The following is a 26920-nucleotide window of genomic DNA, read 5'->3' as shown; positions in this document are numbered from 1 at the left end:
GCAGTTGTTGGTGGACACGGTCATTCCGATGATGACGGAGGGTGAGGACAATTGGACCTGTATGTCACATTTCGTCCAGGATATTCTCCGCACAAAGAAGCTAGAGCTTGACCGAGATGCGGTCTAGGTCATAAAGAAATTGAATGCCAGAAACGGCGCGAGCCCTGAGGGCTTAGGTCACACGTTGACCTGACCTGAAGTAATGTGACAAACAATCCCAGGTCTGTGTCCAACAGAGTAGAGGGGGTTTTTTAGTGAGTAGTCTGACAAGCTCAGGAGTCTCACACTACAGGCTGGCTACCTGTGTGCGTAAACGCATTTTTACCTCCTCTCCCTTATAAAAAAAAAAAAAAAAAAAAAAACTAATCAGACAACTGGACGCAACCTGAACCAAGAATTGAACCAACCTTTATTATTTAAATGCAACATTGGAAATTATATTAAATTAGTTTATATTAGAAACGGATTCATTAGAAAAATATTTTAGTCAAACACCATACCCCCGTGTCACATGTTACTAGGAAGCCATGTTGGTCCTTGGAGAGCAGGGGTATGTGATGGGACATTTAAATATATTGTGTAGGCTGAGCTCCACAAAACGGTAGGAGTGAAACCATTTTTAAGACATTTTCAAACAACCAACATTGTCTCTTTTGCATACTGACTCCGTTGCAAGGCCCATACTGCTAGTATTGTATAAAGGGCAGAAGAGTATTCTTATGGTGAACTTAACAATTCTTGACCTACTCAAACTAAAATTTGAACTTGCAGTAGAACTTAAAAGCAACTGGAAAACCAGAGTGAATAAATAAATAAAAAAGCACTTTTATATTACTGATTAACTGAAATGGCCTAAAAATAAAAAATAAAAAACAAAAAAACACTTAAATTTATCAACAAACATTGAGAGCTTTAGATCGCTTTCCTTAAAAAGTGTTTTTGGCTCTTCCTAACAAATTGCTACTGTCATTGAAACTCAAAATGGTATTTTTGAAGGATTACAGATTGTTGAATAATAGTTCTTTACTCTTTGTCTATTAATTTGACCCGCTGAAAGTAGCTTAAAGAGTAGAGCATCAATTATCTGAAGCCCGGTATCCGAATATCTGAAAGGCCAATCACACCAGTATACAACCGCAAGAAAGAATTGCTGATGTCACTGAGACCACAAGGTATGCTCACGAATGTTGTTACGATCGCGGGAGACGTTTGCCTGTGTCGCCGAGACCCCCCCCCCCCAAAGCAGAACTACAGGCGACTGTGCGACATTTCGGCAGAAAGACAAGGAGGGCTGCAGAAAGCCCAGCCTGCCTGACTTTTTTTAAATTATTAATTTTCACAGGCAAAGTTAGGGCCACAAGGCCCTTTCTTCCACTTAACCTGTATTCGATTCTGCAGAAAACGCTACCGGTACATAATAAGTAATTTTTTTTTCATTAAATATTTCTGTAGAGAATCAACAACATTTACAACATTTAGAGAATCATCAATAACATTTTCTGCAGAAGAATTCTCCGTTCTGCAAACAGTAACGCTACAAAACATCATGCATTACATAAATGAAAGCTGGTAAGTCAATATTTAGTGCATCGATCGTGAGGAAGAACGCATAGAATTAACTGAATTAACAAAGCGATTCAGTGTAATAACAGTAGGTGTTTTCAAACCGATACAAGCGTTTGAAAACTTATTTATTTCCAAATATTCATTAAAACTTTCACACACGGTTCATTTAGTTGCACACAACTTGGACCGCATAAGCCCACAGAAATTCTTCGGACTTTTCCAAGTCTGTTGCAGAAAGTGTAAAAGCGTTCTCCTTTGCGGCCGACACCGCATGAAATGCTTACGGATGTTGCCGTGATCGAACTGGTGTTGCCGAGACTGCTTGATATGCTCACGGATATAGCTGCAATTGTGAGAGACGATCAGCCTGCATGATATGGTCACGGTTGTTGATACCATCGCATGAGGAAATAAAAACCTGTAAAAAACTATTCAAATGTTATCAAAGTAAAAAAGATTTTTTTTCACACCAATGGCCGACTATAAAAAAAATCAGCTATCCAAACATCTTCAATCCCCAATCGTATTGTATAATCATCTTTTCACTGTATTCTCACTTTCAAGTAGGCCTACTCTTTGTGGAGGAAAGGCTGAAAGCTGAAACAAGAAAAAATACCAAACTGGTGTGATGCGAGATTATGAGCAAGAAACAACAACACCTATGTTTAAATTTAGCATGTTTTTTCCAAATGTAAAAGGGGGGTTTTGTTACAATTCAATTACTAACCCTCCCAGTGTCAAACATCGATGCATCGATGGTAGTGCAGACGGTTACATATTGTCTTTTAACTCAGTCAATTTCAGTCCTCAGTCAATTTCAGTCCGATTTGGACTGGATTGATATCACTGTTTAATAGGGATGGCCGATTGTCGATTGTACAATCAATAGTATCGATTGTTTTTAACAATCGATAGACTATCGATAGTTTTTTTCAACAATCGATTGTATTCCGGCGACACGACGCCGTGGTTGGGCGGGGGCACGAATACTAGATAAGACCCTGTATGGATCATAAACATAAACAAATTACGTTTATGGCCCGAAAGTAAACAAAACCAAATGTTAATTTTAATTAATGCTATTAGTATAGGGGTTTTGTTTACTTTCGGGCCAAAAACGTCATATGTTTATGTTTATGATCCATACCGGTATTTTTCTAGTATTCGTGGGCGAGGGTGTTGGTGTTCTTGTTGGGAAGGTCTCATTCCCTAACCTAACATAGGTGCGTTGTTCTTTCTGTTATCGTTAACTATCTACCCAGTACCCCAGTACCTAACCTACACTGTGATCTTATTTGTGCCTTAGTGTTAGATATCAATTAGGTAATATGTAAAGTATTATTTTTAGAAATAGTGAGAGAATTATTAGTGTTAGCTAATGTATTAGCTAGACATAATGAGTAGAAGAAGACAAAAAAAGTGGTTCTTTTCTCACACAAAGCGATATAGCATTTGTCATTTTTATTTCTATAATGCTAATTTGTAAAACATAAATCACCTACACGAAAAGGTTTTTACCATAATACATATTTATAAACAACGTTAATATTAAGCATTTGTTTCATTCATGCAATTTCCTTGATTTAAGTTTGAATTTAAAGTAGTACCATTGAGTATAGACGTATACACGTGAGTATATGTGTATACTCAATGGTAGTACTTAAAATGTCGATTGTCTATCGATACTATCGGGACAATCGATTGTAAGGGACTATCGACAATCGGCTATCCCTAACACTAATACCGAAACCCCATATAGGCTGACGGTAACCGAAACCCCCGGTCTGTGAGACCCCATTTGAAAAATAATGGACTTTGCTTAGAAACAACACACAAACCGAAACCCTCGGTCTGTGAGACCCCGCTTTAAAATACACTAACGTTGGGCTTCTGAGACGGACATGTTATGAACAGACGACCTGTCAAGGTCACGGCACCCATGCAAAATGAACAAACGATATATCAATAGGTAGGGGAGGAAAAGGGGGGAAGGTATTGGGGGAATGGAATCTACCAAGTAAACAGTGTTGCCAACATGAGTTTTTGAAAATTCCCGTGGGCCTGTCAGACCAGGGTTTCGGTATTAGTGTTAAACAGCAGAAAACTGGCTTCCTTCTGGCGTCTGTTTCATAACCTTCTTACTTTTGTTTGTCTGTTTCCAGATGTTTTGAGACAAAGACAATGTTTTGGTTGTTGTTGTTGTTTACAAGTTGTTTGTTACTATATTTTCTTTATTGAAAACTGATATATATATATCTGTTTAGACTACATATTTAGATGTACAAAATAATCAGTGATGACTAACTTGTTGGTTTGAGGTGTTTATTTGAAGGTTATGTGTAATGGCAGTAAAGTCATTGTAATAGGCCTAATGAGTGATTTTGCGACTATTCCTCGATCTTATTTTCTTTTTTGCTATAATATTTAGAAATAAATGGCTATTTCAGATGTTTCATTTAGTTACAATTACTCATAAAAATAGGGGCACGAAAATTTTTTCCAATGCTTTTATTTTGTATTTTTTATCTTTCTAAGTACTTTTTTATGATAAAATAGTTATAAAAACCTAATTATTTGGCTGAATCATAATGTGCATGCATATTTAGTTGTACAAAAATATATAAGAAGATATAGTTATTGTACAAAGTAGATTTGTTACATTTTTTAATAAATATTACTGCAAAATGCCCAAAAATCGATTGACACCACACAAAAAATGACTGACACCAGGAGGGTTAAGTTAACAACCAATTTAATAACCGATTTTGAGAAAACAAAAAGCGGCTTGCTGATACAAGAGGCTAGGTAGCCTAGGTAGGATAAAAATATTGTGGACCTTATTGCCACATCATCTGTATTTTGCTATGCAAGATCAAGTATTCCAGGTTGCCTGTAATTTTTTTCTCTGGAACGAATTAAAAAAAAATTAATAATGAATGACCATTGTCACCCATAATTAGCCCATAAGTTGTTGGCTCAATTATTGCTAATATTGTGCTGTTTATATTGTTACAGTGAAATAAAATTCTAAAAAAAAACAAGGATCTTCAACTGGTTGACACATAAGTCTGTTATGTAATTGTTGAAATTGTTTTAACACTTGAATTTGGTTTTTAAATTTAAATTGTAATAAATATAAGCTATTTATCCAAAAATTAATAGTTTTAATAAGTATTTTTTGGTTTATTTAAACTTGACTCTCGGTAGTAAAATTTTATGTCACAATTTGTTACCATACTTTTTTTTTATATCTGTTACATGGAATTTTCTCTTTTATTCCAATAGAACTTCAATGAGCAACTGACATTATCTTGCCTTGAAAGCACTTGTCAGTAAAATCATTTTTGTCAGGAATTTGCCAACAGAGCATCAACTTAACAATTACCTTATCTTTACCAATGAATTGTTTGAATCTTTTCATTTGGTTAGTTAAAACAATTGTGCTACATTATGTGGCATGTATAAAGAATTTTCTTAGTTTTAGGTTAATTTACTAGCCCATATATTTTTTACATATATTTTTAAAATTAATTACAATAACTTTTCAAGCATTGCATCCATGATAACAATTTAGGCCTATTAACTGGTTTCTTCTTAGTTAAGGCCTGTATATTAAAAAAAAAAATGTGAACACCATCAAATGCTGGCAAAGGCGAGAAGTTAAGTTACAATAACATCAATAATTATTTTGAGTCCATATGAGTAAGTTAAATACCAATTAGTAAAATGTAAAACTGATAATAGTTAAATAATTAAATGTGAAGTTATAACATACAATCTTACAGAAAATCCATCATGGCAAAATAGAATTAATAAATTGATCAGAATGCAACATATTACTAAAAACACATACAACAAAAAATGCCTATCAATAGCAACAAAATTGAAACACTACAAAGCAGTTATACTTCCACAAATAACATATGCAAGTGAAACTTTGTTTAAAACAACTAACACTGTAGCAATAGATAAAATACTAATAATATAAAGAAGAATCATCAGAACATGTATAAATAAAAAATATCAAAAAGATGGAGTTTGGAGATTGGCCTCAAATAAAACTGTATATAAGGAAATAGAGCCATTAACATTATAATTAAAAAGAAAAGATTTCATTCATTGGACATCTTTTAAGGACACCGGAAAATAGAATAAGCAAGAAAATAATTGACAAGTTGTGGAATAGCAAGAGTGACTTTGGGTGGATTACAGAGATTAAGGAGGACATGAGAAGGTTGAAAATATCATTAGAAGATTTGGAAAATAAGTCAGAGGCGCTTGCAGTACTCAAAGACAAAAATATCATCCTGCTAATAGGAGCAAACAATCAGAGACAAGGAAGAGTGGTTTCGGAAGAAGAAAGAAAACAACGGTCGGAAAGAATGAAGAAGTATTGGGCGGACAAGAAGAACAGACAGAATTTAAAAAGAATCTAACCATTATATTGACTTAAGTGGTCCAATGCTGGCCATAAAATAATAATAATAATAAGGCTAATTAAAACTAAAAACGCCAATTAGGGCCCAATGTTAAAATTTAATTCAACGTGACCGGGGCGGCACACTATCTCTCTCAGATACATTTTCCCTAAAAATTTTTGAGAAGCCCACTTTTAATATGTTTTCCCCCTAATTTTTATTTTACTTTATATAACAACTCTTGACCTATAGATTTCATACATATTTGACACTGTTTTCATTTCTCAATTAGTAAAAAAGTTGTCAGACCATAGGCCTACACATTCCTGTAGGCCTATCCATTAGATACAGTGCACCATGCCCGTCACATTCTGAACTAAACGTTGTCTTTGCTGGGTAAAAACAGTTTTATTTATTTCTAAATTTAATGGAATCATCAAATTTTTGTATGATATAACAGAGATATATCATATAAAAACGAAATGCATCACAAAATAAAAACACGACCGGTCGCACTGTATATCTGTCAGATAGGCCTACAACAAACAAAGCAAAACAAGGCATGTGTGCACGGGACGACGCTAACAGCGCTACTGAGGTGTGAGGGGGGAGGGGAGGAAGCAGCACAGTGGCCAAGACTGGTTTTGGGGCGGGAACACGTAAATGGCGGGAATTTTCATGCTGCAGTATCTAATAGATTTGGTGCGACCGGCGGGAGGTTAAACTTAGTTTAAACATATTTAAACTAACTTCGTAGCTCCCCTTATTTTGCAACCACAATCTTGGACGAGAACTGGATGAATAACTGAATTAACAAAGAACTGAACTAATAATACTACTTATACGTGCGACTAATTTTAACTTAATAAGAATAAGAAAAATTGGTTTTATTTATATTATTTAACATTACAAAAAAATCATCATGATACAATCTAATTTCTTTTTATAAAATTACATCAATTACATAGCACAATGACCTGTTTTAAATAGAACTTATAACAAAATTGCACTTCATAAATTCATTTAAGCTGTAAAACGGATTTTGAATGAGTCAATTTTAAATTTAACCCATGCACTAGTTTCTTCTCAACTGTCCAAACCACCTTAGTCCTGTGGTAGGCCTGTTCATTGTCGGTGACAGAAGTAAACCACATATTTGAGATTTTAATTTTAATTAGTTTCGGTTGTTTCAGGGTACGTGTACATGAATGGGGACGTTGGGAAGATCCCTTCAGGGGCGGTTTATGCTGCTTCCCCTGAACCCCAGGCTCCCCCACCCCCTGCTTCTGTCTCGGCTACCACGGCAGAATCTGTCAATGACTTCAGGTATGAGGCGACACCTGTTCCATTGTACTTGGATAAGTTAGTTCACTTGAAAAAAATCAAACTGACTAAAATTTGTTAGAAATATACGTTATATGGTGTAAGTGTTTTATAAGAAGGAACCTACATAGTAAGGTGATAAAAAAGTTTTACCATGAAGAAACCGAGGTTTAGAGTCAAATAGATATAACATTTTACTCAAGGAAATAAAACCATCAAATGTAAGCTGAACTTCTTTTAAATAGGTCTATATCAATTTCGACTATAAAAGTTCTTTAATCCAAAGGTTGAAAATACATTTCATTTTTCACACTATTAACTCTTCCAGGGCTAAATTAAATGACGGGCTGGAGCTTAATTATTTTTTGCCAAAAATTAAAAACTAAAGTGGTTGTGTTTTGTATTTATTTCACTTGAAATAATTCATGGATCATAAAAAGATTTTAATAAAGGCTGAACTAATTTTTCTAGAAAAGTTATGAAGAAAATAAAATTTGATTTGACGGATATATCCGTCTTTGTTGGCCCACAAAAAACATAAGGTGGACGGATATATCCGTCAACCTTAGGCTATTCCTTCCCTTGTTTTATTTTTTATCCATAAAAATGTATCTATCATTCTTAAGTAAATGTAAACCACTCAGTTCCGCTCCCATGTCCTCAATCCCATTCCCCGGCAAGACTTCCACTACGGTCGGTAAAGACTGTTCTTCAGGTTCATCATATCCATCACAATCTATCTATATATTAATAGGCAAGCATGTTTCTTTAAAACCTTTTTTCTAAGCTCGTGTGCATAGCAAGGAAAGTCTATGCATACTGTTAAAAAGATATTTACCTGTAGATGTACAGAATCCCTTTATACATTAAAATAGGCTCAAAAATAAGCACAAAAAACGAATTTGAAATTTTAAAAAGTTAACATGGGTCTTATAGGTTGCTATGTTGGTGACGAAATAACAAAATATAAACAGAAAATCAAAACAAATGTAAGAAATTACAAATTACAATCACACGTTTTATTTACAGTGTGGGGTGAAAATAGAGAAGCCTGTACATTGGATATTTTTTGGTCGAGTATCGACCACTGGACGACCACTAGTTCATACTATTATGTTCACTGCCAAGTCTAAAACCCCTCTCATACATGCTTTTGTTAAGCATCCCAAAAACATCTTCAAATTTCAGATCGTTTGCATTAGTAACTTTAGCTCAATAACATAAAAATAAAGGACAAAACAAAATATGTAAACATCACTCACTAACAACCATGTGTGAAGTGACAGCATATTTACTTACACACACTCTATGGTGTGAAATAGCCGAAACAGCTGCGGCAATCATTATTGCCAACCACAAAAACAAAATAACCCATTTATAATGCAGTGTAATGTTTATTACCGTATTTTAAACATTGTATATCACTTAAAATTGTTTACAATACCTGCTACTATATGATATACCTGATCATTTGACACCTTGAGGCCTGAAGAAGGTTCACTAATGAACCGAAACTAGTTGCCAAGATCATTAACAAAGGATTACTATATGCAGGTATTGTAAACCATTTTAAGTATAATACAGTAATCCGGAGGCTAAACAACTATTTTTAAAAATTATATATCAATTCGTTTTTTGGACGGATATATCTTTGTCTTTATCCCAGAAAATAAATTTCTCGGGACGGATATATCCGTTTTAAGCCCGGAAAGTAAACAAAAATTGACGGATATATCCGTCCATAGCCCTGGAAGGGTTAAATGACTGTTAATGACTCCCACTGAATTTTGCCAAAGTCTGATCAGCTTTTTAAATTTTGCATCTCTTTACTTGATCTTATCACTCAGCCTAGTTTTGTTCAAGGAAAGGCTCTAGACCAGGATTTTGAATCGTAGAAAAAAAGAGGATAGCAGCTAGCTTACCTCGAAAGTGTAGGTAGGCCATAGAAAATGTAGAAATACACTATGCACACAATATTTCTTCCCCTGAGGGACTTTGTCAGGTGTAGAAATAGTAGTTTACGCAACGATTGCGTTAAGTGAGTCTTTACGGCACGAGTAGAAAATTTAAGGCACGAGCCTTGGCGAGTGCCTTAAAAACTTGAACGAGTGTCGTAAAGACTATTAACGCGAGTTGCGTACACTACTTTACCTACGACCGTTTTTTAATTACTATCAATCTGGATTTAATTACTAACAATCACTAATGATAACTTTTTAGAGAGGTTATGTTTTCGTGTATTGTCATTGCCACTGAAAGTGATGCAACGACTTGTTGTATAATCAGCTGATTTACTGTAATTACGTGTTTGTTAAACTTCGTTAAATATTACATTGCCAGCAGCATTCTTACCATAAATAATATTGTATCAGGTACAATTCGGCAAATATTTCATTTATTTTTGGACTTCCACCAACTTAATTAAGAATACGCGAGTATCAACATGAACAAGTCGGATCAACACTTAAATTGGTCAACTGATCAGCTGATTAGTTGACGTTCGAAGCATTACAATTTTAATTATTTTCTCTCAATACTTGAACCTCATTGGTCCGTTACCTGTGTGGATAAGAGAAAACTATGCGGATATGAAATGAAACTATGCGGATATGAAAGTAAACAGCTGTAAAGTGAAACTTTTCAATTCTAAGAACTGGACTGAAATGGCTGCTTTAAAAAACGGTCGTAGGTAAAATAATTTACAAACTACAAAATGGCTGCTGTCATGGCTTTTGTCAACTGTGCAGGGTGTCATATCACTAGTTTATTAATAACTATGTAGGCCTATACAACTATACATACACACACACATTTATATACATACTAGTCCTGTAGTGTCAAAAACACCTATCAAGTAAAAACTTTTTAGTGGAAACATTCTGTCATAGTTTCCTTTGTGTTGACAGCACATTAAACGGCGTAGTGGATCCTCAGGAGACGTTCAGTGATGGTGCGGCCCCCGAGGGGGGGCCGGCCCCCGCCACTAGCCCCCCGGCCACAGCGGAGAATACACAGTCGAGTATTCCTCTTGACCAGCTCAAGCAGATGCTCTCCTCTCAGCTCGAATACTACTTCTCAAGGTATACATCCTCCCGTACTGATATTAATTTTCCCCTTGTGTTATAAAATATATTTGGGTTCTTAAAAACTCATACCAATATGACCTTGATTGCCTGAGTGATTAACCCAAAGTAATTTCTTATAATCACACTTAAACACTCACCTTAAACACACACACACACCTTTAAACACTTATTACTCACTCTTAATCACATCTTATAATTACACTTTGATATATAAATTCTTCTTTACCGAGGCGAACTTAAAACCTCATGATCCTTTCTTTCAGTTAACATCTTTGGGTTAGATCAGATGCAGGTCTAATTGAATATATATATATTCAAATGACACTTGGTTATATATACAGATATGACTTTGATTTTTTGTAGGGAAAATCTGGCAAACGACACCTACCTGCTGTCTCAAATGGACAACGACCAATACGTCCCGATCTGGACCGTGGCTAACTTTAATGCTGTGAAGAAACTGACCAAGGACATTAAACTGATCACGGAAGTTCTAAGGGGTAAGGCTTAGTTAAATTAGGCAATAATGGTATAAAAGCTATGAAGACTAAAAAACTTCAACAAATTACCCTTCAAATTTCAAAACAGTACAAATTTGGGCTATTTAAGATGAGTATGTTTTTAGAAGTGTAAATCTGGTGCAGACAGATTAGATGTCTAGTTCATAATCTAAAATCAAGGGTCACAGTCTTTTACTTTTTCACTCAAGTATAACAAATAGGTTCTCTTTATCAAATTCTATTGTGTAGGCCGTTATGGTTTGTCCCTGTGATTAGAAATTTCAGGCACATTTTTTTTAGAAATATATTGATTTAGACATTTTTGTTGAAGTCATTGGCATCCAATTTAGGATCAGATGCGTCTTTAATTCCTCAAACGTTACTTAGATAACTTGCCAATGTATTTTGCATTGTTTTTAGTTGCTTCATTGTCTATTTACAGTGATAAACAACATTTTTTAATTTTGTTTGTTTCCCATCTTCTAATCTAAAGATATTTATTTTCCCAGTATTACTGTGAAGTAATTGTGTTTGGTCGGCTTACAGAATCACCCAACTTGCAAGTTGATGAAGAGGGCCAGAAAGTAAGGCCCAGTCATAAGAGATGCATTGTTATCCTTAGGGAGATTCCTGACAGTACTCCAATTGAAGAAGTTAAGGTAAGATGCACAGTTTATTAGTAACGATAACAAATGCCCTATTCTTTGTTAAGGATACAGGTCCACACCATTGACCAAATCTTCATCTTGCCTTGGAAATTTTTAATTTTGGACTTGGAAGACCTGGAATTGTCCTTAAATTTTACTAGCTGTTACCCACGGGCTCCACCCCATTTTACTACATTAGTATTAATGAAACTATTGATTGGTTAAGTTAAGATGAAATAAACAAAGCAGAATACAAACAAATAATAACAGCTGAGGTATTTTTAACATTAGGTAAATGGAAAGTTCCCTTTGGAAAGCAATTACGACCTTATAGGGCAACTTATGAAATAATGGATAATTTTGCACAAGGTTTCTCGTCATGACGAACATTTTAAGTATATGGTTTATGGGGGTGTGACTTGTAGTTTTCTCAAAAGTTCATGGGTACTTTTGGCTTTATATATAGATTTTGATAGAACGCTGGACACCTTGTATGTATGTATTCATTACATTATGTATTTCCAGTTAGTCTCAGTTATACTATCTGTCCTAAATAAGATCAGCAAAATACTATTTTGCATTTTACCCATGGCTTTTTGCTACTGTAATTTTGCCCAAATTTATTTATATCCATATTGTTTTATTAAAAAGCATAAATAACAAAAACTAGTAAAATTAACTTAAATGCAGCTTCATAAAGGTCATGAGGAGACACAGAGTGCGTTAAAGATTGTGTCTCTGATAAGGAGTTTATTACATCTCTGAGCCAGGTTAGAAATGTTTTCTTTTGTCCGATACAATTTTCTTTTGTGTAGGTTGATATTTTGTGCACTGCATAGTTGGCAATTTTGACTTGTTTTGATGTTTTGGTCAGAGTCATCTTTTAGTTTTAAGAGGTAATTTAATTTGAACTGGTTATAGAATGTGAAAATGCCTAGTGTGTAGTACATTAATTGTAGTTATAAGTGGTTTCTTCCTGGTTGAAAAATCATGAACACCACCCACAATGACGGAGACATCATCATCATCATGAATAGGTTACATACCTTATAAATCCGACGAACAGCTCAATTTTATTGAAGGTCGTTTACATGTTTCGGCTTGTATCGGCCATTGTCAAAACGTCGCAGTTGGATTGTGAAATCCTTGTCATTTTTTTTTTTACTAAAAGTTCATACACAAACACACATACACGGATGGGATGAAGACATTACGAATGATTTTTAGCTTTGTTTTAGATAAATTACTATTTATATTTGCATGTAGAATTTATTGTCTTTTTAAAAACCGTGTTCTTATTAAATTATTCTAATTTGTTTATTTATAGCATAAGTGTTATTTATATGATTAAAACTGTTGCAATAGGAAATGTCTACTCACTGTTCTGTTAAAGTGACAAAGAAGAAAAAAAATGAACTGTTTGCTGCCATAAAATGAAATGTATTAATAAAAATGTGTTTTTCATCCTGCACGTGCTTTGCATGGCACATGGGATTATGTACTTAATTTAAAAATTGCATGAATAAAATTGTTTAAATTGAATTGAATGATTTGTTTCGTAATGTCTTCGTCCCGTCCGTGTATGTAGGTTTGTGTATGTACTTTAAGTAGAAAATAATGACAAGGATTTCATTCCTTCGATTCCAGGTGGTAATTTTTCTGCCGACTAGTACATTAGCTTATATGGATTATTGTGTAATAAAGTTTAATTTATAGTAAGTTTGTATTTACTCCCTGATTCATCCTCCTTAACTGTAAAAAATGCTGATTAAGAAACATTTCATATTCAACACCTCATTCCGCAATGTTATACTTGTCGTCAATAAGCATACGAAAGACTGAGACCTGAGACACGACAGTCAATGACATGACACGGGCGTGGCAGCTCAGATGAGTCGAATCCGAATCTTGAATCCACCGAAACGTAAGAAAAGATTTGAGAATCGCTGACAGAATACGCCGACTCGCCGCCACCCGCCAGCTCTATCCATCTATAATAACGTGTAACAGCACAGCGACAGCAGTAGCAGTGTCAATCTACGCATAGCTGGAACAAAACCAAACTCGGTCTCAAAACTTAAGGCCATGGCTTGAATTACGTTTATTAGTCGAATATTAATTGTATTTTAATAGGGATAGGTCGATAACAGAATTTGTCGATTCGATACCAGTTCTGAAATATTACTCACGATTCTCGATACCGATTTCAAATAAAAACTCATATTTTTGAGGAAGTTGCAATGGTCAATGTTTTGTCGTTCGTTTAGATTCTGAATCAGACCACTGGTGTAGTTCATGCCGGCCCAAAATTATCGTGCGCTCTCAGTTATTTATCGTATCTAAGTGTAATAAGTAAACGGAATCAGGGAACTGCTCTTGCTTTTTACGAAACGAAATAGTCATATACTGAAAACATCCAAATGTCGGCATCACTGGCACAGCAACTCTGCTAGAAAATTGAGACGCTGTAAAACGTTGTTATGTTGGTACCACTAGAAGAATCAATCAGCTCATTGGCTGTTGGGAATTGCACTGCCATAGTTCCAAAGTACTATTCCCCTAGTAAATATGGCGGCCAACATCTCTCAATTCTCGCATTCAGTGCTACCTTCGGTTGTAGCTCTAGTTCAGTGCGAGCAACTATTGCCGGTATCGACTTAGCCTTGATCGCAATAGGTAATGTCTGTGTTCGTGTTTGTGTGTGTGTGTAGACAGGCACTGACGGTAAAACTAAAACTAGGCAGACGCAGGCGGAACGGCACGACGATTTAGTCAATACGATTCCCAATCGACGCACGACTGTGGATTGAATTGATGTTTAGTATTTAATATGTTGTTTACAATTTTACTAACTGAGTATCGGTCAACGAATTTAAAATTAACAAGTGTACCTACAACCATGAACTATACACGAAAAACAAGCTTCATAATTTACAATGGGATGAGAAGGCTACTTGTGTTGTTTAGTCTATGGTTCAACCAGCTCACTTGGGAAATAAAACAACCGTGTAAAACCCTATTTCGTTTGCTTTAAATAAAATTTTACATAAAAAAAGTGAAGCATATATTTTTGTCTTGGTAAAAAGTAGGCCTACCCACACCATTTTTTTGTCACACCATCAGTACTTTCGTCTTGAGCTTACTCCAAACTTAGCTATATTTCAACACCTGTGATATTTTTTCTTTTTCCTTCACTCATCTAAAATAACATACCATTTCTTTGAACGCACATTTTTGGACTTGGACGACTTGGTTTTGGCGTTGGTATGGCGCAATTAAGTAAGTGTGCCTATTACCAAAAAAAAGAGCAATCGGCCCATCCCTGTTTTAGTTGAACAGTTCAGTATAAGTAAGCCGGACCATTGATCACACATGTATAAAATAATGAACAAAACTTATCGCCTACAAACTCGCCCGATTTTGGGCAGGCGACACTCGCACGCATCAGAAACCCCCCAATACGGGGGGGGGGGGGGGGGGCGACACTTAGGGGGGTTAAAGGATCAACCATTTATTAAGTGTTCGACTATACAGTAGACTCTCAGTAATCCAGCAGATATAGGACCTTGATACTGCCGGATTAGTGAAAATGCCGGATTACTGGAATGTTATCAATAAAAGCACTTCAAATGCAATTAAAACACGTCTCCGAAGATTGCGTGATCGGAAACCTCTATTGCCGCGATCGGACATGTCATAGACATAGACATAGACATATTTTATTTGCACATAACATTCTTTACATGTGTTACATACAGAATAGGTGCATTGTCAGAGTTCGAATTGTCAGAATATTAAAAATAAAATAGTAATCAAGATGATAATATAAATTAACAAAATTGAATGATAAAACTATTCTAAACTAAAGGGGCATTGTGAAAATCTGCAATTAAATAAAAGGCTCTGTCAATTAAGAGTTCACCTATTTTATCTTTAAAATTATTTTCATTTAGCAATTTATAGTTTGCAGGCAGCACATTGTACAGCCTCAGCCCAGCATATAGTGGACTTTTTTCATAAAGGGTCAAATGGTGCCTTGGAAATCTAAAAATGTTTTCATTTCGAGTATTATATCTATGGTTGATTTGAATTGATTCTGGGAGGTAGTTTTTAGCTGAATGAATGTAGTTTAGTGATTCCAAGATGTACAGTCCTGTTAGGGTGTGGATTTTTAAATTTCGAAAAAGATTTTTGCATGAACTACGTGGATGAGAGCTGGTCATAATACGGATAATGCGTTTTTGTAGCCTGAATATTGATTTGACTCCGGTAGCCTGACCCCATAAGATTATACCATACCTCAATACTGATTCTACATAAGCATGATAAACCATTTTCAGAGTTTCTTTAGGAACACAGTCCCTTAAGTGCAGAAATACAATTGACATGGATCTAAGTTTACTTTTTAATTGATTCAGATGTACATCCCATTTAAGTGATTCATCTATGTAAACACCTAGAAATTTATGAGACGTTGCCAATTTAAGGGATTCAATTTTATTACCATTGTTTCTGACAGAAAATTTTATTGTTTGCGTTTTTTCAAGATTAAGTTTTAATCCATTTCATTTTTAAGAGTTGTTAGCCTCCGGATTACGTTTGAATATTTATAATGGTTTAAATACCTGCATTCAGTAATCCATTATGCTGCTTGTGGCAACTATAGTTTCGGTTCACAGGGAACCATCTTCAGGCCGTACAAGGCGTCGTTATTCACTTCCATATATGAAGGTCGTCATAAGTACATAAAACACGAACACACGAAAACATACATTGACACGAACATTTAACATTAAAAATACCGAGTACTCGGGAACACGAGACAGGTGACGCGACCGGGTGGAAGTTGTAGCTCGAACTGGTGGTCAGTGGTCTAACGGTATGACGTCAGCCATTGTCTCCTTATCACTGCTGGCTCGCATTCATTCCTTCTCTCCTCCTCCCCCATCCAGTATTTGGATTGCGGTGTTATAAATGGAATTCGATTGGAATGAGAGTTTGTCATTTAAAACATTTTGACCATCTGTTTTGACTAAAAATAGATTTTAGAATCCATACCAAGATTCAAGATTCAAAGAGTCTTTATTCACACAGTACAAATTTTCGTACATGAATAGTGTCTATTGTTACTTACTACCTAAATTAGCAATAAGAAACATTTAAACAAAATACTATAGGCTACATTATTTTAAATTGAAATTATTATAATATTACTAGCTGACCCGGCGAACTTCGTATCGCCTAAGTTATAGGTTTCCCTTAAGACAGACCAATGGAAAGAAAGTACCGTTACGTTTAATTTTCAAGATGATCTCGTTCGCATCGCTCAATCACGTCCTGGTTGAAGTTCGTTCGCTACGCTCACTCACCTTTAGGTTGGAGCTCGTTCGCTGCGCTCACTTGCCTTCAGGTTAGCTCGTTCACTACGCTCACTCGCCTCCAGGTTGAAGTTCGTTCGCTACGCTCACTCACCTTTTGGTTGCAAATTAGCTGTTGTCATAAATGTAAAAGAAATAATAGTGCTGCACCCTGTTGGTAATCCTTGTAACTTTAATGCTATTGAACATCATAGAACAGAACCAACTTGTTTAATTGAAACAGCTGTTAAGATTCATTAATTCCATTTCTCATAAGGTTAACATGGGAAACTCCAGAGCCACTGGGGCGGAGCCCTTTTAAGAATTTCGAAACGGGAAATAGTTTACGTCCGATTCGCATACCTACAGAATTTACACACCAAATTTCATAACGATCGGTGAAGTCGTTCCGGAGGAGTTTGCAGACAAACACCGTGACACGAGAATTTTATATATTAGATATTTTGTAAGGTGCAAGGTCAAGTAAGAATGCCTTCAGTTTTTTCATAAATTTAGATTTGTCTTTTTCTTTTTTAAAAAGCTAGGAAGTTTTCTAAAAAAATAGTTTCCAATATAAGAAGGTTTATTTTTAAAAAGTTCAAGTCTTGGTTTTTCTTTAGCTAAATAATTTTTACCCCTTGTATTATAATTATGCAAAGACAATTCTTGAGTCTCAGCAATATTTACAAAATATTTAATTGTTTCAAAAATATATAAGGCGTGAACTGTAAAAATGCCCATCCCTTTAAAATAAGATTTGATGGACTGGTTATATTTTAATTTATGTATTATCCTGATAGCTTTTTTTTTTATTTTCAAAATCTTTTTTAAATTCTTTTTCTTTGTCCCACCATAAATACTAATTTCATAGTTAATATGTGATTCAATATGAGCATGATCATTTTAAGGACTGATCCTTCACATCGAGTACATTGAAAGGAAGTATCGAGGTATCAAGAATCAAAATCGGCCCATCCCTAGTTTTAGTACTTAAATTTTATTTTATTATATTGTTCTATACAATTTAATTTGTTGTTTTTTGTTTCAGGCTTTATTCTCTGGGAAAAATTGTCCAAAACTTATCTCCTGTGAGTTTGCGCACAATAACTCTTGGTATGTTACGTTTGAAAATGATGAAGATGCTCAAAAAGCCTACAGGTTTTTAAGAGAGGAAGTTAAAGAGTTCCAGGTAAAAGATTTTCATTTTTTTTCATTATGCATAAGTATGGTCTACGATAGTGTTATATAATGTAGTGTGTGTTTATATACTTATGTTTTCGTTAATACTCAAATATCTTTGTGTATTATGGACCACTTTATCGAGTTAAAATTGAATAATTATTCTTAGTTTAGCAATTTCTTTGAAAGTATTTAGGATGCTAGAGAAATCACATATGTAATACAATAAAACATCTAAAACTGCATTATTTAGAAAACATGTTTTAAGTAGAATGAATAATGAAGTTAAAAATACTGATCAAGTCTAGTAAATACTTAAAAATAGTTTTTTAGTTGATTTTTTTCTGAAATTTACCAACGTTACCAGTAATTGAATGAATCCAATAATTAGCAAATTGCACTGAAATAATTTTTGTTTCAGGGTAAACCCATAATGGCTAGAATAAAGGCAAAACCGATGAACAGGTTGCCCATACCACCAGTTGTGAGTGCAATGGGAACAATGAAGAACGGTTACAGACCACCTCCTGCTGCCACAACTGCTCCTGCTTTTGACCCCTCCACAGCCTTCCCTCCCACACAGCAGCGCTTCATCTCCAACGGCAGCTACCTACCTTCTCAACTCAACTACGGCAGTCCAGTGCAAATCTATGTGAGTAGAGCCAGTGGCAAGGACATAAGTCGTGCTAAAGGGTAACTACTAAGAATTATCCTTAAGTGTCTTCCTGAAAGACTTAAAAGTCTGGAAAGCTCCCATCTATTCAAAACAAAACTGAAGCGTGACTTGAAAAATCAGGCGTTCTATTCGGTTGATGAGTACACTGCGCACCGTTGGAGTTAGGGGCACAGTAGTATATTCCCCAGGGGTTAAGAGTTAAATGTTTTAAGGCTTTCCTGATAAATGAACAATGTTTTGTAGTTTTCCTCCGTTTCTTTTATGTGTTGATTTATTTGTTTAAAATAAATTTTATTTAAAGTGTAATTAGTTAAAAAAACTTCCATGTAACCTATTTCAATGTAAATATTAGAATAATTATGCTACACAATGTAAAAACTTTCAAGAGCAATAAATCTATACTTATTTAATACGCAAGCAAGATTTTTGTGACAATTACTCCTCCGAAACTACTGAACCGATTTACATGTTCTTGGTGTCATTGGAAAGAGCGTAACGTGAAGTTGTGCAGGAAACTTTCTTTTTAGAGAAATAATTAGGGAGTAACAAAAATTTTTATGAAACTCCAGCTGTTGTCAGAAATTAAAAGTGAGAAGAAGAACCAATGTTAATTGTAAACAGTTAATAAGTTTGTTAATTTAACAGTTTGCTACAAACATTTACTGACTTGGTTGAAATAAAATACTATTTGAATTAGGGTTGTCGTGAATATTACAATGGAATAAAGCGAAAGAGCCTGGATAATTTGCTATAACCTACTAAAAAGAAAACTAAATTAACACTGTGCTGCATTTCTTAATCATTGAAAGAGTCGATTTGCAAACTATGGAAACATAGGAAAGTCATAGAAAACCACCAAGGAGAATAAATAGAAATATTGTTTTTTTTTTAGAATTTATAATTATTATTATTTACAACCTAATGCGGCTATGAGTAAGGCTATTTGTAGAAAACACTAAAAACCAAGACAAGCTTTTGAAAAATGATAAGATATTTACAAGAAATGTTGATTATATCAATCTGTTATGTACATCTTGAGTATTTCTGAAAGCTTTGAGTCAAATCGTTTAAAGTCATCAGAAATTATGACTGATATTCGTTTTATAATAACGCCAGTAATACTTAGCAATTGCTCGAATTCGAGCAACAGGTACACTAGTAAATAAATAAATCTAGATGTCTTAGAGATCAAAAACAGTGATGTGAGAGCAATACTGAACCCAAATACAGCAACTGTAAGAACCTACACACTCACCAAGTGAAATACTATTGTGTTCCAGACTTGTATTAAGAAAATAAAGTGTAGGGTTCACATCTCAATATTTCTTTGTAAATACTGTAGTGTAAATTTGATATTTAATACAGCTAATAGTTTATGTAAAGGAAAAGGACGCTTATGGTAGCCCTACATTCCTACAGTGTCTTCTTATCTGTTTAATGACACTTAAGTACACAATACCAACCTATTAAAATGTTGAAGGGCATATATAGGCCCTATATATTGTAGTTCCAAAGCACTTTCACTAGACACCTTATAAAAATGGAGATACAACAACAAACATTTGGGCTAAAAGGAACAAACATTGTTTTTTTTAATAATTATTATGTTCATTATAGAGATGGGCCGATACCAAAAATTGTCGATACCGATACCACCAAAGTACTCTCGATACCGATACTTCCGATACCTATCTTTTTGGCACAGTTTCTTCCACTAATAATATTATAAACTGTTATACCATAAAAAACACAATATGTATGTGTATCAAACTTAACTTATATTTTGGTGTTAAACGTTTATTATTAATTGCAAAAAACAATTGCAAAAATATGGAACTAAGTGTTTATTTTAAAATAGGCCTACTGTAAATGTTTGAATTTGACTAAAGCATGAGATCTAATAAAGTTTCCTCTAATATATAAATAGGCTTATATAAGTCTGTCATTTGTCAGTTTTTGTATTTATTTGAAATCGCATCTATTGTCTTAGTTAACTCATTAAGCTATAAATTAAAAAAAAAATTACTTACATCTTGGCCTACAAATACTCTGTAAGTTTTTCCCCTAAGAGAGTAAAAACGAACTTCCTATATAATGACAGTTTCTCACTAGTTGTATGAAAAACAGTTATAGGCCTATATCTTCAAAATTTGTTTAACTATAAACAAATCATCAAGTCTAGCTGAAAACACATTCATAAATGAGGATATTTTTTAAATACAGAATAACTAATCAAACAACCTTTTTATTTTTAACACTTTTAATTCTTAACTTTTCTTCCTTGAAAATGTCAACAGTTTTTCACTTATTTTTAATAAAGATTATCACTTATAATTTCTCGAAAGCAATCTACGTGTGAGCTATGAAGAGCAGACAAGAGACATACGTCACTGCCACAAAAACTATTCTCTACTGTGAATGAATGAACTGAGTGTTTATTAGTGTGAAGCCCCGCCCACCGTCTAACGGGACATGGGGTAGGAAAAGAGAAAGTTTGCTCTAAAGCCTGGTTCACATGCCCTCCCTCACCCTCGGCCTCAGTCGCTTGCAGATTTCCATCTGTGTTAAAACAGCACATTGTCAATTTTTACAAAAGTATTTTGACTGAAACCTGGTATTTTTTAAAGACATTGTAGAATAAGTCGACATCTGTGGAGAAAAGTATGGCAATAGATAGGTTTTATTTAGTAACAAAAGTGTTTGACTATGTTCCCGATGATACCAAGAGTATAGGTTCGGCAGAGTGGATTCACTGTGAACCGGCCTGCCTGGCCCTTATGCACGACGTCACTATAACCTCCGTGTAGGGGTGTCAACAATGGATCGGAACCATCAATGTTTTGAACCTGTCTGTAACTAACCTAGTTTTTTATACTTAAATACTCATTATGTATAAACAAACACGTACTACATATCGGATCTCGAATCACGATAATTATCGATACTAGTGATGGGCGGATCCAAGAAAATGTCAGTACCGAATCCGGATCCGGATCTGGATCTTGAAAAATTCTGATCCGGATCCGAAGATACACACTGTCATAAGGGCTTATTAAAAAAACGTAATTAACAGAATGCCAATTTAAATCATACTGTTTAAAATTAAATTGGTAATGTTTAAAGGTTAATATATCTTATATATAGTAATCTCCAGTTGAGCCCATAATCCCTCATTTTTTAGGGACGCTAAAACTTTTCCAAATCTTAAAATGAAACTATTAGTTGATGATATTAGTTGGGCAATGTCACAGTACTGTATATTACGACGTCAATAACCTGTATGGTTAGGCAATGTCAAAGTACTGTATATTACGACGTCAATAACCTGTATGGTTAGGCAATGTCACAGTACTGTATATTACGACATCAATAACCTGTATGGTTAGGCAATGTCACAGTACTGTATATTACGACATGAATAACTTCTATGGTTGGGCAATGTCACAGTACTGTATATTACGACGTCAATAACCTCTATGGTTAGTCAATGTTACAGTATATGCCTCATAATTCTATTAAAAAAATATATATATATATATATATTCTCGAACCCCGATCTTTTCTTAAGATTCGGTGGATTCGAGATCCGGATTCGACACATCCCTAGTTGTAATATTCAGTACTGTGACATTGCCTAACCATACAGGTTATTAATGTCGTAATATACAGTGATGTAACGTTGACTACCCATACAGGTTATTGACGTCGTAATGTACAGTACTGTGACATTGCCTAACCACAGGTTATTGACGTCGTAATATGCAGTACTGTGATATTGCCCAACCATAGAAGTTATTGACGTCGTAATATACAGTACTGTGATATTGCCCAACCATAGAAGTTATTAACATCGTAATATACAGTACTGTGACATTGCCCTACCATAGAGGTTATTGACATCGTAATATACAGTACTGTAACATTGCCTAACCATACAGGTTATTGTTATTTTATGTATTATATTAATATGATATTATATTATTATATTATATTATATTATGATATTATATTATATTATTAATATAATATGATATTATATTATATTGTATTATATTATTAAAGTGATACAATCAAATTTTATGTAAATGGTTAAGGTCATTTACCAAATACAAATATAGGCATATGGCACATCAAAATGAAGCTTAGAGTGTGTAGATTTGCCGAAAAGTATTGATATGGAAGAATTTCTTAAGGGCTCTGCCCCACAGGCTGATTTTCAAAGTGTTACGCCTAGCATGCTTCCAATGTTTGAATGATTTGATTTAATTTAATTTAGTTAATGAAACAGCTGGTCTGTACAATGAACTGGTGTTTGTTTATTTACTCTAAAAAGATGTTTGTGACGCTTTATGTAGATTGGGGAGGGTTATGTTTGGGTTTAAAGTGAGGTTGTATATGTTTTGTAAAGTATTGCTCAAAGTTTCATTTTTCAATTTATATACTGTAGTAAGACATGTGAAGAGGCTTGACTAAAATTGAAGAATTATGGTAAAACATGTCATTCATGAAGCATCAATATGAAGCAATTTATGCTATTGCTACGCTAAGGTATGTGTCATATTCTTATGGATCTATTAATATCAAAAGTAGGGGTTTGAAAGTAAGTAGGTTTACGCTTTTAAATCAGTTATATTTTCAAACTAAATCATAGAGTTGCTGTATTTTAAAACACGCATCAGCACCACCACTTTAATAGCTCTCTACGTCACATTTTCTTCCCGTTGCAAAGCACGGGTATAGCAGCTTGTATTATTTTATGTTGGTATTCTTTATAATTGACACTATTCATGTATATATTGTACATTATGAATAAGGGATGATTTTATTTGATTTGATTGATGTCGTAATATACAATACTGTGACATTGCCCAACCATACAGGTTATTGACGTCGTAATATACAGTACTAGGTGACATTGCACAACCATAGAGGTTATTGGCGTCGTAATATACAGTACTGTGAAATTGCCTAACCATAGAGGTTATTGACGTCGTAATATACAGTACTGTGAAATTGCCTAACCATAGAGGTTATTGACGTTGTTATATACAGTACTGTGACATTGCACAACCATAGAGGTTATTGACGTCGTAATATACAGTACTGTGAAATTGCCTAACCATAGAGGTTATTGACGTCGTTATATACACTACTGTGACATTGCCCGACCATAGAGGTTATTGACGTCGTAGTGTACAGTACTGTGACATTGCCCAGCCATACAGGTTATTGACGTGGTAATATACATTTTCGTATCGAGTATTGGTATCGGTCCACCTCTAGTTCATTATAGGTAATCTTAAAGCCATCCCATGATGAATCTTACATAGCATATAGAGAATAGCTTGACGTATAGCCTATTATTAGTTGTTGTTGTTAGTAAGTAGGGCCACTCGATACAAACCTTTTTCCGAACAACGCATTATGCAGCCAATGCTCATAATTTAAAAAAATGATTTTTTTTTAAATACGGTACATACAATTTTTTCAAGACTTTCTTGAAAATTGTATTTTTTTAGAATATAGTCATGTTGCATATAAAATTAAAGCCCTGAACATCAGGATTAAAATGAGAAGAATGCTTCAGAACAATGCTTCAGAATCAGTATTGAGTACAATTAAGTGAAGTATTGAGTATCTGCGATTCTTCAATACCACTGGTACCGAGAATCGGAATCAGCCCATCCCTAGTATTGATTAAAGTCTAAGATGGTTATTTTTAGTCTTCAATATTTATTATTTGTTACATAAAAAAGTTTTGCAATGAAATTGTCTGTTTTGTGCCTGTTTAGACATTTCAACAGCAGCCGTTCTACTCAACTGGTATGATTCCACATTGGGGTTCCAGCCCAGCTTATTTTGAATTTGGCAGTGTATTCTCTGTCAATGGCCTCGCCCCTCAAACTCCTTTTGCCAAAGCCCAAGGATCGAGGTTTCTTAGTGGTTCTAGGAACAGTAGGTAAGATATCCATCATATACATATCTGTCTATTAACTATTTCAATAACTTAGTATTTTATTAATGGGAGTGTTAAAATTAGTGGTTGAAATGCTAAATAAGTAGCCAACTTCAAACCCTTAGATAACCACGACAAGTTGTGAAACCAATAAGGGTCAATGTCACATAATGGGTGATTTTGAAGTCCTCTGGGCACAAATGCAAAATAAAAATACTATTTTAAGTAATAATGTGTTGTTATTATTATCCAACCCCTTACCTTTCCAGCAAACATAGTTTTAGATCCTAATAATAATTTATTCAACAAGAAAAGCAGGACTGTTTATCATAATTTGCCAGTCGTTCACTGTCCCCAGCCTAATGCCGTAATGTTCACTCAAAAAATAAATACTTCATAACCTCACAATTTTGCAATATAATGGAACTATAAACATCGGGAGATCGTCTGCTCTCAATAACAAGCAGTAATAAAATGCTAAATACTATGGGGACCTTTTTTTTTAATTGTCTAAAGGCAGTCCCCAAGGTACAGCATGTCAAAGACGTTTCGACGAAATGGGTTCTAGACGAAACGGGGCGATGCGTAATTTGGCGGCAAAACACATTTTAGTGCTTGTGATGAGTTTGCGCAGTAGCCACATCTGAACAATTTTGTGAATTTTAAGAAGATTTTTGGAAATGAACTGATAAACAGGTAAGAAATGCAGCAGTACCTTAATTAAGATTCAAGTCGTTCACTTTAATAACTCACAAACTTTGCAACTTACAATAAAAAGGATTGCATATTCTGACAATGTTTCTAGGCCTAGAACCTAACCTCAAATTGGATGCCAACGCAGTAAATGTAGCTTTTCATAGACTAGATTTTAGATCAGATTTGCCAGTCGTTCACGCTCCAGTCGTTCACGTGAACGATGTTGAATATCGTGAACGATTGGCGCAATACTGGCTGTACTTTAAATGTCGTTGCTCTTTTACAACTATAAGGTTTAGGGTATAATATTTTATTGCTAATTTATGTTGTATTCTTTAATTTTCATGGTAAATTAATTATTTTGGTGATTTTACTCTAACTTTGTATTAATAAATATATGCCGCCTGGTAGCAATTCCAACGTATTGGCTTTGATTTTACCGTTTATATATCAAGTAATCGTGCTTTTTTTATTGTTTTAGTTCTTGTGAGTATGTGTTTATTAAAACGGGAATGTTGCTGAAAGTCAACAGTCCCGGAAGATCAAATAATTTATACCTGTGCCGCTAGGTCAAAAACTACAATGTTTGCAGTGTCTGTAGATCAAAAATCCCAGAAAGTCAAATAGTACAGTCCGGGCTAAAAGTTTAGTCTATGTTAAAGCAATTGACTTATTGGGAATTTGACCTAATGCAACAGCAGGATTAATATAACGAAATACGGTAAAATACAAGTTCAGTTTCGCTGAGTCAAAAGTGTCGGAAGATCAAAAGCAATAAAAGTGAACGTCGATTCAGTGTAAAGTAGACCTCCTGCAACGCTTACTACACCAACAAAACTCGCTTTTAGTTACTTCGTGTTTTGTCATAATTAGAATAGAGCTAAAATTATCATATTTGGTACATAGCTTATTTATTAATGCTTCTTGCCAACTGTTTGGTCAACACTGTAAATAGGTATAGTTTATGTAATGAAAAGCCTTTCGTCAAAATTTGTGGCATAAAATACACGCAAGGACGATCTGAACATTTCTGGTTATTATATACGTTTGTAAAAGGAGATCCATTTAATTGTAGAACTATTTTATGAGTTATAATGTAGTCTACATATAAACTGTGTAATGTATTACGCCACGGAAGGGTTGAAACCTGTCCAAACTATCATATATATTATTATAACGTAAATGGGGTTTTTTCACGATTCTGAATCAACCAGTCGATGGATTTTCATTAGTTTTGTGTTGAAAGAAAGACAATTTTGAGAACTAGATAATTTCAAAGCCATAATTTAAAATTAATGTCCCAGTTTTTTATAAATTAAGTTTTAGTTTTTAAAAAGTCTAGCAGCCGATGCTAACCTTCTCCAATAAGTCAATGCTTCTAGCTAGCTTTTAGTACATTATAATTTGCTTAACATAACAGCTGTAACATTCAGTATTTGTGACACAAATTCAGCATTTGGAAGAAAATTCAAATACATACTTATGGTTGACTTATTTATACTATGTATGTGTAATG

At 34.4% G+C, this 26920-nt stretch overlaps 1 protein-coding gene across 1 annotated transcript in view; it reads left to right on the top strand.

Moving 5' to 3' along the window:
- LOC128994190 (la-related protein 4-like) overlaps positions 1-26920 on the top strand; it is an 89907-nt gene that overhangs the window by 38933 nt on the left and 24054 nt on the right. Inside the window, exons 5-11 of the mRNA XM_054418562.1 lie at positions 7178-7310; positions 10214-10387; positions 10757-10893; positions 11440-11552; positions 17946-18086; positions 18498-18728; positions 24545-24711. Of these exons, the coding sequence (XP_054274537.1) occupies positions 7178-7310; positions 10214-10387; positions 10757-10893; positions 11440-11552; positions 17946-18086; positions 18498-18728; positions 24545-24711 (1096 nt within the window). The remainder of the gene's footprint in view (positions 1-7177; positions 7311-10213; positions 10388-10756; positions 10894-11439; positions 11553-17945; positions 18087-18497; positions 18729-24544; positions 24712-26920) is intronic.

Source organism: Macrosteles quadrilineatus, unplaced genomic scaffold (assembly GCF_028750875.1).
Source record: "Macrosteles quadrilineatus isolate MER2022 unplaced genomic scaffold, UCM_ALF_1.0 Scaffold_5__1_contigs__length_97177068, whole genome shotgun sequence".
Classification (NCBI taxonomy): Eukaryota; Metazoa; Arthropoda; class Insecta; order Hemiptera; family Cicadellidae; genus Macrosteles; species Macrosteles quadrilineatus.
Note: the sequence above shows the minus strand (reverse complement) of the source record. Positions and strands in the feature narration are given on the sequence as shown.